Genomic DNA, 12,832 nt, shown 5'->3' with positions numbered 1-12,832 from the left:
GGGTGCAAAGTGTTTCTCCAAATGCACACTGATGTTGATGCTTCTCCCCATTGAGTCACCGTGGACGCTGCCTCAGGACAGAGCGAGGTCTCCTGGGCCATCACCGCTGGCTCCCAGGTCCAGCTGCACCCCACAATCAAACCAGGAGTCCTTAGTCTCTCAGATGGGACCTTGGACACTCAAGAACATGTCGCCTGTTCCCGCTGCTGCCTCTGGAGCTAGAATACCTTCCTCCTGGGAACTAGTGCCGCTTGCCTCAGAGCTTGGGATGGGGTAGGGCTAGGGTGTCAGGCCTGGGAAGGTAAGGATGCCCCTGAGGAGGTCAGGATGGGGGGAGTCAGCACACAGAGGGGTAGAGGCTTCAGGGAGGAGAGCAGCAGGGGAGGGTGTGCCATGGTCCCCCTGCTGGTGTTTGGAAGGGGTCCTCCGGGTCACAGACAGCAAACGGCTGGGCTGCCCCTGTAGGGATGAGCCCTGGTCCCAAAGTCCTGGGGTTTCCAGGGTCCCATTAACTGGGCCAGTACCCCCTGCCAAGTCTGAGTCCAACCCAAGCAGCAGGCTGTCCTGGCCTTCAGTGGTCCCTTGTGATTCCATTGTTTGCTCAAGAAATATATCTGGGGAACAGTTTCAGAAAGCCTTCAGAGATGTTATAATAGGGACCAAGGGCCCATGTCCTAAGTCTTCCACCTGACTCTACCCAATGGCAGAGAGAATGACATGTAACTCCCAACATCATGTCTCATAACTGGTGATGAATGTCCTCCCTTCTCTTTCTTAGGAAAAATGAAAACCTTTAAATGTGGATGTAAAAGCCCTCCCCACCCTGAGCTCTGGCACTGGCCTCAGTGGTTCCCAGGCTGGCTGAGCCCCAGGATTGCTTGTGAGCTTCTTACAAAACCCCCAGCCTCTCCCAGACCCACAGACCCAGAGAATTAGGCACAGACAGGAACCACCTGTGTAACACCCTGCAGGCGAGGCTGACACACAGACACGGGGATCCTGGTCTGGGTTCTCGCTACTCAATGTGGATCTGAAGACCAGCAGCATCAGCACCTTGGGATAGAGCCAGACTCTCACACTCTGCTCCTGACGTCCTGAGCCAACAAGAGGTCCAGGTTGTTCCTGAGCCCAGGAATGTTGGGGGCTCCGTGGGCCCTGTGCCTTCTAGACCCGGAGACAGAACAGTGCAGTCGGCTCTGGTGTGTGGTCTAACCAGACGGCTCAGCACTGGGTCCAGGGTTCAGTTCTGCTCCCTTGGTCTCCTGTAGCCATCAGTCCTTTGGTGACCTTGTCCGTTCTCAAGGCTTTAAAGGTCATTTACCTGTGTCGCCTCCCAACTCTGTTTCTCCAAACAACATCTCTCCTGATCTCCAGACTGGTCTGTCCAACTGCGAATCCGATGACTCCCTTGTGTTGCTAACAGACACTCAGCTCCAGCATCTCTTAAAATGAAGGCCTGTGATGCCCCTCAAATAGCCTGCTCCAGAGTCTGCCCATCTCTGCTAATGGGAACTCTGTCTCTCTATGTGTACCCTCTGAGATTTTTGGTGACCTTGATTCCTCTCTCGAATGCCCCAGATTAACCCTTAGGCTCGCTCTAAAGTCCATCTTCAGAAGGAACCAGAATCCCAGCATGCCCACTATTTCCACTGTTCACCCCTGGAAGCCTCTCCAGCCTGGAGCCCCTCACAGACTCCTCCTGCCTCCCCACTGACCCCTCACCTCCCACGTGTTCTCAGCTCAGCAGCCACAGTGATCCTTTAAAGAGGGTATCATGCCAGGCCTTTCCTGCCCTAAGTCCCTTGCGGCTCTTTCCTCACTCAGAGCACAGCCCCCACCCTTCTTCCATCCTCCAGGCTCAGGAGGTCTGGCCTTGTCTTTATCTCATCTCCATTACTCTCTGCTCCATTCCCACACTGGCCTCCTCCCTCTTAAACCAGACACACTCCTGTCCCAGGCCATTCCCACTGGAGGTGCCATTGCTGGAAAGGACTTCCTACATCCTCAGGGATAATGCCACATGTCCTTCAATGCTTTCCTCAAGGTCACCTTCCCAGGGAGGCCCCCACTGACTGGCCACCCAAATCAAACAGACATGCCCTAGCTGGTTTAGCTCAGTGGATAGAGCGATGGCCTGCAGACTGAAGAGTCCTGGATTGGATTCTGGTCAGGGGGACATGCCAGGGTTGTGGGCTCAATCCACAGCAGGGGACCTGCAGGAGACAGCCGGTCAATGATTCTCTCCCATCATTGATATTTCTCTCTCTCTCTCCCTCTCCTTTTCTCTCTGAAATAATAATACACACACACACACACACACACACACAAACACACACACACACACACACACACACACACACTGAGTGGCCAAATTATTATGATCACCTTACGTTTGTAGGCAGGGAGGGTAGTTGGGGGCAATCGGGCCGGCAGCAGAGCAGTTAGGCGTCTATCAGGTGGGCAGGGGAGTGCTTAGGGGGTGATCAGGCTGGCAGGCAGGTGAGTGGTTGGGAGCCAGCAGCCCTAGATTGTGAGAGGGATGCCCAACTGCCGGTTTAGGATCAGGCCTAAACCGGCAGTCAGACATCCCCCGAGGTGTCCCAGATTAGAGAGGGTGCAGGCTGGGCTGAGGGACACCCTCCATCCCCCAGTGCACAAATTTTGTAGGCAAATTAGGGGTGGTCATAATAATCTGGCCACTCAGTGTATATATTAAAAACAAACAACAAAACACCCATGGTCTGTGTCCCCCACAGCCACACTTGGGATTGCCTTCCCCATGGCATTTTTTCCCAGAACCGTTACCCCTTGTCACACAGACGCCTTCCTTGTTTACGGTGCTTTTTCATTCACTCTGTTTCTTCCCACACAACGTATGTCCCACAGGAAAGCAGCTTTTCTGATTGTCCTTCAATGGTCCCCACATGCGGAAACACTGTCACACATCTGGCACACAACTAATACTGGTTCATGAATGGTCAGTGTAGAGCACCTCCCTATGCTAGAGACACGTCTTCATTAACGTGGCCTCAGACCACAGCTGTCCTGTGGCAGCTACAGCACAGCGAGCTCTCACATTGACATCAGGGCACCTGTGCTTCCCACAGAGCGGCTCTCCCTGAATCTACAGGAGACTCTGCTTCAGGAATCCCAGGGTTCCCACTGCAGCCAGTGCTAGAGGGAAGGGCAGGGAGAGAGGGTGGGCGAGCAGAGAGGAATTCCAATAGGAACTTATCTAAGATGACCAGTTACAGGACCCCTCCTCCCTGCTAATTCCAGAACTTGGTTCCTTGGAGAGTTTAGGAAAAGATAGAAAAGAACAATCAATTCCTAGAAGGAGCCAAGAGCAGGATGAGACTGAAAATTCATCTCTCCATACCATGGACTCTTCTGTGCAGGGACCCCTGAGCCTTGTGGGCACAATGACAGACAACTCATCTCTGCTGATGTTGGATAGGGGACACTCAAAAGAAGAATGAGACCAAAACTCATAACAAGAACACAAACAGGCACAATCCTCTACACCAGTGGTTCTCAACCTGTGGGTTGTGACCCCTTTAGCAGTCAAACGACCCTTTCACAGGGGTCGCCTAAGGCCATCCTGTATATCAGATATTTACATTACGATTCATAACAATAGGAACATTACAGTTATGAAGTAGCAACGAAAATAATTTTATGGTTGGGTCACAACATAAGGAACTGTATTTAAAGGGCAAGAAGGTTGAGAACCACTGCTCTACACAAACAAAGAAACAACAAATACAGTCCCAGAAGATAAGGGATGAGGGCAGGACCCAGGCCTGAGCCTAGGCCCTAGGCTGACCCGGACACAGGAAGGCCTTGCTGCCCACGGGTTTGGAGATCTTCCTCATTAGGACAATTTACAAGGCCTGGGGAGGTTTGAGTCCCTGTGATGGAAAGTCCTGGTGGGACAAGGTTCTCCTGAAGTGAGAAGAACAAAGGAGCAGAGAGGTGACCCAGCTGAAGAGAGACCAGAGAGCCAACTGGGCATAGCCCTGACCACACTCGGTCCTCACAGCCTCTCCTGTCCCCCCTGCAACAGCCTCAGCACAGCAAACACACAGGTCCTGACCAGTTCTTGGGGCTTCCATTTATTTCTTCTGAAATTTTAGGATCTTCTCCTTTAATTTTTTTCAAAAATATGTTTTTATTAATTTTCAAAGAGAGAGGAAAGAAGAGGGAGAGATGGATTGAAACATCAATGATGAAAGAGAAACATCCATTGGCTTCACATGCATGACCCTGGTGGGAACTGAGCTGAAATCTGGGCATATGCCCTGAAAGGGAATCCAACCATGACCTCCTGGTCCCTGGGTGGACACTCAGCCACTGAGGCACACGAGCCGGGCTGTTCTCCTTTAAGGAACCCATCACCCCTTCGTGGCAAGAAATGAAGAAGAATGCAAATCCAGACTCTTATTTCAATCAGGCAGTAAGAAGCTGCAGTTGAGCGCACCAGGAAGTAAAAACAGGAATGGGGAGGGCCAGCCCCACCTCTACTGGACAGGAAAGGCTGGGGAGGGGGTGTGGTGGGCAGGGGTGGGCCAGCCTCCCACCTCCTCACGTTATGCTGATAGGAACACACACATTCAGATGCCGTTTGCAGAAAGTAATCAGAGGTTCTTGAATCACAAAGTAGGAGCGTGAACAAATCTCCCATCACTCAGTCCCGGACAAGTGCCTCAGGCTGTGGAAGAAAATGATCATGAACAAACTCAGTTCAGTGGCTGTAAGCAGTGACCTTCTCAACAGCCCACTGCAGGCTCACTATGTCCCAAAGAGTCCCCATCACCCAGTCCTCTCCCTTTCGCCCCAACCCCTGCTATCATCAGAGTCTCAGCTTCAGAAGCCGAGAGAGATACATCAGAGCCCTGGGCACCATCGCTGCCTGAGGTAGAACAAAACAGGATGGAGTCAGAGCCCCCAGGAGAGGGGACTAAGGGAGGAACTATGGGGGTGAGGTTCCCCATGGGATCCAGTCTGTACTATCACAGGATCTCAGGGGTCACCCTCCATACTCACTGGCAGCCTGAGCATAGCTCCCTCCTTTTCCACCTGTGGGAAGAAAACATCCTATGAGAAGACAGGGAGGACCCAGGGCCATGAGCTCCTAAAGGAACTCCTAGTCCTGGAGCCCAGAGAAGTTTCCAGAACTGTAACTACAGACCCAGAGCAGGAGCTGAGGAAACTACACGTGTGGGGACTGGACCAACCACCCTCCTGGAGGTCTGTCCTCAGCAGGGACCTTCCACCCTGACCTGGGAGTGCTGGGAACCAGGCCCCATCACTAGAATCATCAGGTGATAAATCTGTCCCTCATTTCCACACGTGTCTGACTAAAGAGTGAGTGTCAGCAAATAGGGCCCCACACTGGGCAACCACACGTGTGGGGATGGTACTTGCCATTAATGAAGCAGAACACACTTCTACCTGGGCTGGCAACCCCCAGTGAGACAAGAAACTCAGGCCCCACCCCTTCCCTACCTGAGCGCTTCCTCCTCCACATCACAGCTCCAGTGACCACAGCTCCAGTGACCACAGCTCCAAGGATGACCAGGCCCACAACCAGGCCCACAGGGGGGATGGTGGCCTGAGGAGGCGGCTCTGGGAAGGGAAGGGGAGGTGAGGGCCCTGACCCCCAGGCCTCAGCCCCGACCCCACTGAAGTCCTCCACAGGCCCCTGCTTCCCTGAGACCAGGCTCTGTGCCCAGGCCCCTCCTCACCCCATCTCAGGGTCAGCGGCTCCGGCAGCCCCTCGTGCTGCACATGGCACGTGTATCTCTGCTCCTCTCCACGGGGCACCACCAGGGCCGCCCACTTCTGGAAGGTCCCATCCCCCGCAGGCCTGGTCTCCACAAACTCCGTGTCCTGGGTCTGCTCCTCCCCATCACGCTGCCAGCTCAGGCTGATGTCCACAGGGTAGAAGCCCAGGGCCCAGCACCTCAGGGTGACCTCACGGTCAGAGATGGGGTGGTGGGTCACGTGTGTCTTTGGAGGGTCTGAGGAGAAGGGTGTGTAAATTCAGGGACTTGGCACTGTCAGGGGACCCTCCAGCAGCTCTCATGTGACCACCTGAGCGTGGACAGGGCACCTGGGGTGGGCGAGGGAGCACACAAGCATCACCAGCCTGGACAGAGCACCTGGGGATGGTCTATCCTCTTTAGAAAGTTCTAGTCAGAGTGACACAGCCCAGGGCGGGAGGCAGGTCTCAGGGGGAGAAAGGGATTTCTGGTCCTGACCTGGGTGGAGGCCAAAGGACTCAGAAAAGTCGGGGTCAGACCTCAGATACACTGGGTGAGGGGCAGGGAGCAGGGCCTGAGAGAGCAAGTCCCCCATGGGTCCCAGAGACACTGCAGGGTCAATGGGAACCACTGCTCAGTTACTTCAGGCTTGGTCTCCCCTCTAATTGTCCCTGAGAGACTGCACCCCTAGGTGTCCCTGAGAGAAGGGAGGGCGTCACTGGATCTGAAAAGCCAGGCGGACTCAGTCTCCTGGCCCACAGGTGGGGGGTCTGACACTGACCCTGAGTCCTGTCTCCTTGTTGAGCCCCAGCCCCAGGGGAGAGGAGGGAGGCCCCAGGCCCCTGGTACCTGTGCGCTGCAGCACCTCCTTCCCCATCGCCAGGACTCTGTGGAGAAACTCCAGGCACCTGCCCTCCAGTTGGTTCCTGACTCGCTCAGCCTCACCGGCCTCCTCCCACTTGCGCCGGGTGATCTGAGCTGCGGTGTGGGCCGCGGTCCAGGAGCGCAGGTCCTCGTTCAGGGCGAGGTAGTCGGTGCCGTCGTAGGCGGACTGGCGGTACCCGCGGAGGAGGCGCCCGTCGGGTCCCATGTCACAGCCCCACATCTCCTGGAGCGTGTGAGACCCTGACCCGCCCCGAGGTCAGCGTCGCCCACTGAACCCCGCCCCCGCCCCGCCCGCGGGGATTAAACAGAAACTGAAAGTAAAACCGGGTCCCGGTCTCCGAGGGCTCCTCCCGGGTGTGTATGGGGGAAGGGAATGGGGGTGAAGCTCGCACTCGGACACTCGAGGCGACCCCGGCCCGTCCGTGGGGATGGGGGTGGTGACCGCCCCGGGCCCCGTGGCTCACCGTCCCGGCTCTGGTTGTAGTAGCCGCGCAGGGTGTGCAGGCTCCTTCGGAAACTCTGTGCGTCTCTCTTGGCGTTCTGGGTGCTCAGGTCCCAATAGACCGGCTCCTCCTGCTCCATCCACCGCGCCCGCGGCTCCGCCCTCTGACTCTCGGAGTCGCTGTCGAACCCCTCGAAAGGCAGGTCGTCCACGTAGCCGGCCTCCAGGTACCGGGCCTCCCCGCGGCCGGGCCGGGACACGGCGGTGAAGAAATATCTCAGGGAGTGGGGGCCTGGGGGCCGGAGCGGAGGGGCTGACACCCGCCACCCTCCTCCCGGCGCGGGTTCGGGGTGCGGGGTCGGAGGGACAGGAGAGGAAGGGGCCCAGGAGACGGAACAGGGGCAGCGGGACGGAGAAGTGAGGGGTCAGGACGGGGTGGGGTCTGAGGTGTGGGCGGGGAGTTGGGGGTGGAGACGTCCTTTCCCGGGGTCCTGCGCCCCCGCCGGGCCCCCTCGCTCCTCCTCCCCAGAGGCCATTCCCTCCCGACCCCGCACTCACCGGCCCAGGTCTGGGTCAGGGCCAGGGCCCCCCAGAGCAGCAGGAGGAGAGCTGGGGACCCCATGACTGGCATCCTCCTGGTCTGGGGAGTCTGTGAGTCCTGGTGAGTCCGCAGAGACTTATAACTGGGGACAAAGGTGACCCTGATTGGCTCTGTAGCACCTGACACCCAATGGGAGTGAGAACTGGGGCCCTGTCACGAGTATCCAGGAAGGAGGGCCCCACACAGGTTGTGAGAGGAGAAGTGAAACTGCGGGGAGGTGGGGACTCCCCAACACTGAGTTTCCCCGCTTCAGTCTCTGCCCTCCAGCTGGAACCGTGAGATCAGGCCTGAGACCTGGGATCTTGCCCTGACCCCTCTGTGTGTGACAGGGGGCAGGGCCACAACCTCCCTATCCGCCCTGCTCTGTTGGTGACAGGGGAAGGCGCCCCAACCCCCCCATGGGCCCTGCTCTGTGTGTGATGGGGTAGAGCCCCAAACTCTCCATCAGCCCTGCTCTGAGTGTGACAGGGGGGAGTGCCCCAACCCCCTGATTTGCCCTGTTCTGTGGGTGACAGGGGTCGGCGCCCCAACCCCCTTATGGGCCCTGCTCTGTGCGTGACAGGGGACGGTGCCCCAACTCCCCTATCAGCCCTACTCTGTGCGTGACAGGGGGGAACTCCCCAACCCCCTGATCGGCCCTGCTCTGTGCGTGACAGGGGGTGGCACCGCAACCTCCCCATCGACCCTGCCTTGAGTGTGACAGGGGGCGGCACCCCAACCCCCCAATCAGCCCTACCCTGAGTGTGACTGAGGGTGGCATCGCAACCTCCCGATCCACCCTGCTCTGTGCATGATAGGGGGCAGCGCCCCAACTCCCCAATCGGCCCTGCTCTGAGCCTGACCAGGGGCTGCACCTAGGGATTGGGCCTGCCCTCTGCCACCCGGGAGTGGGCCTAAGCCAGCAGGTCATTATCGCCCGAGGGGTCCCAGACTGTGAGAGGGCACAAGTGGGGCTGAGGGACACCCCCCTTCCCTGCCAGTGCACAAATTTTTGTGCACCGGGCCTCTAGTCCTATATAATAAAAGGCTAATATGCAAATAGACAGAATGGCGGAAAAACCGGAATAATCGAACAACTGAACAACCGGTCACGATGAAGTGTGCTGACCACCAGGGGGCGTGCATGGAACATGCTGGGGAATGGTGGAGCATATGATTGGGGGAGCCAGACAAAGCCCCGGCGCCGGTCACTGTCATTGGGGCAAGCCTCTGGTGGTTACTGAATATTCTTTGCTTCCATGCTCCATGATAACGCCCAGTGCTCACACCTGCTGCTGGCACCAGCCTTGCTTGCACCCACTGCTGGCACCCAGTGCCAGTCCTGATTGCTCAACTCTGTCAGTTGGTGCAAGTGGCTGCTGCCGGCCTCTATTGGCCCGGAGAGTTTCTCCATCTCCCCCTGCTCCTGAGGGGCGATCAGGGTACCTCACACCTGCTGACAGTGCCGGCCCCAATCATACCAACTGCTGTTGCTGGCCCCAATTGCTCTGGGCCACTCAGTAGGTGTGAGCAGGGCCGGTGCCCTCGGCATGTGTGAGCAGGGCTGCGGGCAGACAGGGGACTGGGTCATGGATGGAGGGGCTGGGCGGGAGCACTGAAGATGGGCCAAGACCTTTGCCTGTGCCCATTGCAGCCTTGTGGCCCACAATTCCTTTCAAGGTGCACAAATTCGTGCACTGAGCCCCTAGTATCATATAATTAATTTAGAACAAATGAAAATTAAGTGCAATCACTCATTCTCTCTTTGGACACTGTATTGGTCATGTTTTCAGCTAGAATTACTCTAAACTCAGCAGCTAAAAACAACAAATGTGTGTTATCTCCCAGTTTCCCAGGGTCAGGATCCCAGGAGGGGTTGTCCTGAGTGCTTCTGGCTCAGGCGTCTCTCAAGGTTGCAGTCACTTGTCAGCCAGGGCTGCATGGTCTGAAGGCTGGCTGGGCTGGAGGACCCACTGAAACATGGTTCAGTCCTAGGGTTGTTGGCAGAGGCCTGATTTCCTTCCTGGATGGTCCCAGGAGCCCTCAGTTCCTAGCCATGGGGACTCAGCCATAAGGCAGTGAATGACTAGAGCTTCTTGTCCCACAGCAAGTGATGAGAGAGAGCAACCTGCATGGAAGGTGAGTGAGGTGAATGTCCTAGGCTGAGAGTCACACACATTACATCAGCCTTTACTCCTCAGTTAGAAGTGAGTGAGCAAGTCCAGCCCCCACCCTCAAGAGGAGGGAATTGCTCCACCTCCGGAAGGGGGAGTGTCACAGAATTCACACACATGTGAAAACCAAAGTTCACACTACATGCTGTTTCAGGATTCTGTAAGTCAGTGTTTCCTTTATCTGATTATTTCATTCAGTGCTCTAAATTTCACTTTTGAAAAGTATGATTCAAAGTTTAAGACAGAGCAAGGAGATACAACAATATTTGTAAGTTTTTCTTAGCGTTGCCTTTAGTAATAATGTTCCCTACAGTAAGTGGCAACAACATTGAGAACACATGGGAGCTAGATCACACAGTTTAAAGACTGGGCTCCATAACAATAATGCCTTTAAAATAATTCTTTGCTATTTCTCAGAATTTTCTAATTTAGTTCATTAAGAATGTAAAAATATTGGCTAAAATGTCAGTTTTTGTACTCAGCATCTTCAAAAACCTGTGTGTCAGGAAACCGATTTTTAGTCAGAAAAATGTGGATCTTACACTCGGTCTACACACCACCTTACCATCCTGACAGCAATTGGGTGAGACGCTCCGGGCAGAGAGGGTACAGCCCTGCTGTATCACACCCAGCTGTCCCACAGCTGTGCTGGTCTCGCTGACGAGCTGTATTACCATCTAGCTGTCTGCAGTGAATACAGTGTCCTCAGTCCACCTCACTGTGGGTACTCCTGTTGGCATTGACACTCACAGCCCTGTCCCCTAGATGTAATCTCTGTTCTGAGTCTTGTGTTTTTTACACCCTTGAGACTCCCTAAAGATTTTATAATTAATATATATAATCTCCCAAACGAATGTTTTTCAGTTTCACCAGCTCATTAAGTGCTTCTGGCTCAGGCGTCTCTCAAGGTTGCAGTCACTTGTCAGTCAGGCTGCATGGTCTGAAGGCTTTAAATTTCCTGTAAAGTGAACTTGTACTGCATGGAGTCTTCTGAGGTTCAGCATTACATAAGGGTCATCTCTCATCTGTGAGGCTGTCCTTACACTTTTAGTGCTGAAGTCTTATATTTTACTAGAGGACTGATGCACGAAATTGGTGCAAGGGGTTCAGCCCCCACCACTGTGGTGGCTGCCTCTGCCTCGGTGCTCACAGCCCAGGCTTTGTCTGGAAGGTTATCCAGAAGGACGTCTGGACTAGTTAGCGTATTACACTTTTATTATTATAGATGGTTATACTGAAATTTTGCTATTTTCCTATTGATGAATATGTGGTCATTCCAGTTTTTGCTGCAAACATTAGTGTACATGTCTCCTGGGGCACAAAGCAAGGAATTCCCCAGAGGGGGTGGTCAGGGATGGCAATGCTGGACCCTGTGAGGCCTGTAACTTTAGCCAGACCTGATGATGCTCATGTGATTTGAAAGTGGGAGTGCCAATTTAAACTTTAACCAGGAATGTGGAAGACTTTATGTTGCTGATATAGTTGTTCTGAAAATAAACCAACCTGAGCTTAAATAGAAGCATTAAAAGTGGATTGTCAGGTCCTTGGTTGCAGAATCACCTGGGCATTTTCTTTTCAGACCATTAATTACTTCTTTCTTTCTTTTTATTCCATATCTCTTGTGTTTATACTTTTAACATATACACCCAGGTAATTCTTCCTTTAGCATAATCACAGAGTATTATTTCATACTAGAGGCCTAGTGCACAAAATCATGCACAGGAGGAAGGGGGTGTCCCTCAGTCCGGCCTGCACCCTCTTGCAGTCCAGGACCCCTTGCTCCTAACCACCCTCCAGCTCACTCATTACTGCCCGCCTGCTCCCTCCTTACTGATTGGCTTGTTACTCCTTAGCGCTGCCATGGAGGCAGGAGAGGCTCCCACCGCCACCACTGCACTCACCAGCCATGAGCCTGGCTTATGGCTGAGCAGTGCAACCATGTAGTAGTGCACTGACCACCAGGGGGCAGCTCCTGCGCTGAGCGTCTGCCCCTGGTGGTCAGTGCACCTCATAGTGACTGGTCATTCTGCTGGTTGTTCCGCAGTTCGGTCAATTCGCACATTAGGGTTTTATTATATAGGATGGTTGAGACATCTGATAATACGCATAAAGAAAAGAAAGAGAAAAGGGAGAATGGAGAAAAGACAGAATAAAAGGGAGAACAGGAGGAGAGGAACTGGAAATAGTGAGTGCAGGTGACATTTTCCAAGTGCAAGGAATCAGCGATGCAGACTAAAAGAAACTAAAGAGAGCCTTGTGACTTATTCGCTGCAGAGCAAGGCACTAACCTGAACTTTAGTGGCTTGAAACATAAGCATCTGTTACCTCAGAAAGATAATACAAAGGCCAGCACAAGGGAGCCGATGCTGGTGGAGAAGTTGGGGAAAGAGAAGGATTTTACTGATGGGGTAAGAGATCTCTGGCAGAGAGATGCAAATGATTTTGTTAGTCTGAGTCCCCCAAGCAGCAGATTCTAAGGTGGGATTGCCCTCAGCAGTGCGTACCAGGGGGACACCTGTCAGAGCGTATGGAGTGGGAGCCAGAACTCTCTGGGCGAGCCAGCAGAGCCAGATCCAATCTGATGGTCAGGAAGAGGAGGTTTGTTAGACATGTCTTAGGTCACTACTGGGCGAGCTCAGTGAAGCTGAGCGAGGCCACAGGACAGTCCTTGAGCCACTGTCAGCATCAGAGGAGGTCCTGACCCCAGGAATGGCTGCCTGGGGTCCCTGCAGTGCCCGGTCAAGGTTGGGGAACAGCCCGTGGGAAGGGGGCCTCTGCACAGGGGCTGCCATGGATTTCCCAGCTCAAGGATGGGGACCCCTATGACTTGCCTGGGGTGTGACCCAAACCTTCCTCCTGAGGGGTCTGGGTCCTGGAACTCCAGCCCTCCTCATGCTGGGTTGCTGTACATGTCCATCCACAGGCACAGGGAGCGGGAGGGAAGTCCTGCACCCGGGTTCCCCACATGTTCCTTCTGCCCCCACTG

The 12,832-nt window shown here is 54.6% G+C and overlaps 1 protein-coding gene across 5 annotated transcripts; it reads right to left on the bottom strand.

Annotated features, from left to right (window-relative positions):
- Positions 1-4,151: 4,151 nt before the first annotated feature.
- Positions 4,152-7,804, bottom strand: LOC102438496 (patr class I histocompatibility antigen, A-126 alpha chain-like). 5 transcript variants are annotated; one of them, XM_014449105.2, is made up of 8 exons: positions 7,651-7,804; positions 7,115-7,384; positions 6,615-6,890; positions 5,748-6,023; positions 5,509-5,628; positions 5,047-5,097; positions 4,867-4,912; positions 4,152-4,713 (listed from the first exon to the last, which is right to left on the bottom strand). In XM_014449105.2, the coding sequence occupies exons 1-8, from the start codon at positions 7,721-7,723 to the stop codon at positions 4,707-4,709; spliced, it is 1,119 nt and encodes a 372-aa protein (XP_014304591.2). In that variant the 5' UTR covers positions 7,724-7,804; the 3' UTR covers positions 4,152-4,706. The 5 variants fall into 5 exon arrangements, with proteins under 5 accessions (XP_014304591.2, XP_014304593.2, XP_014304594.1 ...); XM_014449107.2 differs by having other exon boundaries at positions 5,047-5,079; XM_014449108.2 differs by lacking the exon at positions 4,867-4,912 and having other exon boundaries at positions 4,152-4,711.
- Positions 7,805-12,832: the final 5,028 nt, after the last annotated feature.

Source organism: Myotis lucifugus, unplaced genomic scaffold (genome assembly GCF_000147115.1).
Source record: "Myotis lucifugus unplaced genomic scaffold, Myoluc2.0 scaffold_1022, whole genome shotgun sequence".
In the NCBI taxonomy this organism is placed as follows: Eukaryota; Metazoa; Chordata; class Mammalia; order Chiroptera; family Vespertilionidae; genus Myotis; species Myotis lucifugus.
This window is presented reverse-complemented; position numbering and strand designations above follow the sequence as displayed.

Coding starts and splice junctions, on each gene's coding strand:
- LOC102438496 (XM_014449105.2), bottom strand. CDS start 7,723: ATGCCAGTCATGGGGTCCCCAGCTCTCCTCCTGCTGCTCTGGGGGGCC. Junction 7,385..7,650: donor CCTGACCCAGACCTGGGCCG/GTGAGTGCGGGG, acceptor TCCGGCCCCCAG/GCCCCCACTCCCTGAGATAT. Junction 5,098..5,508: donor GTGGAGGAGGAAGCGCTCAG/GTAGGGAAGGGG, acceptor GTCTTCTCATAG/GATGTTTTCTTCCCACAGGT.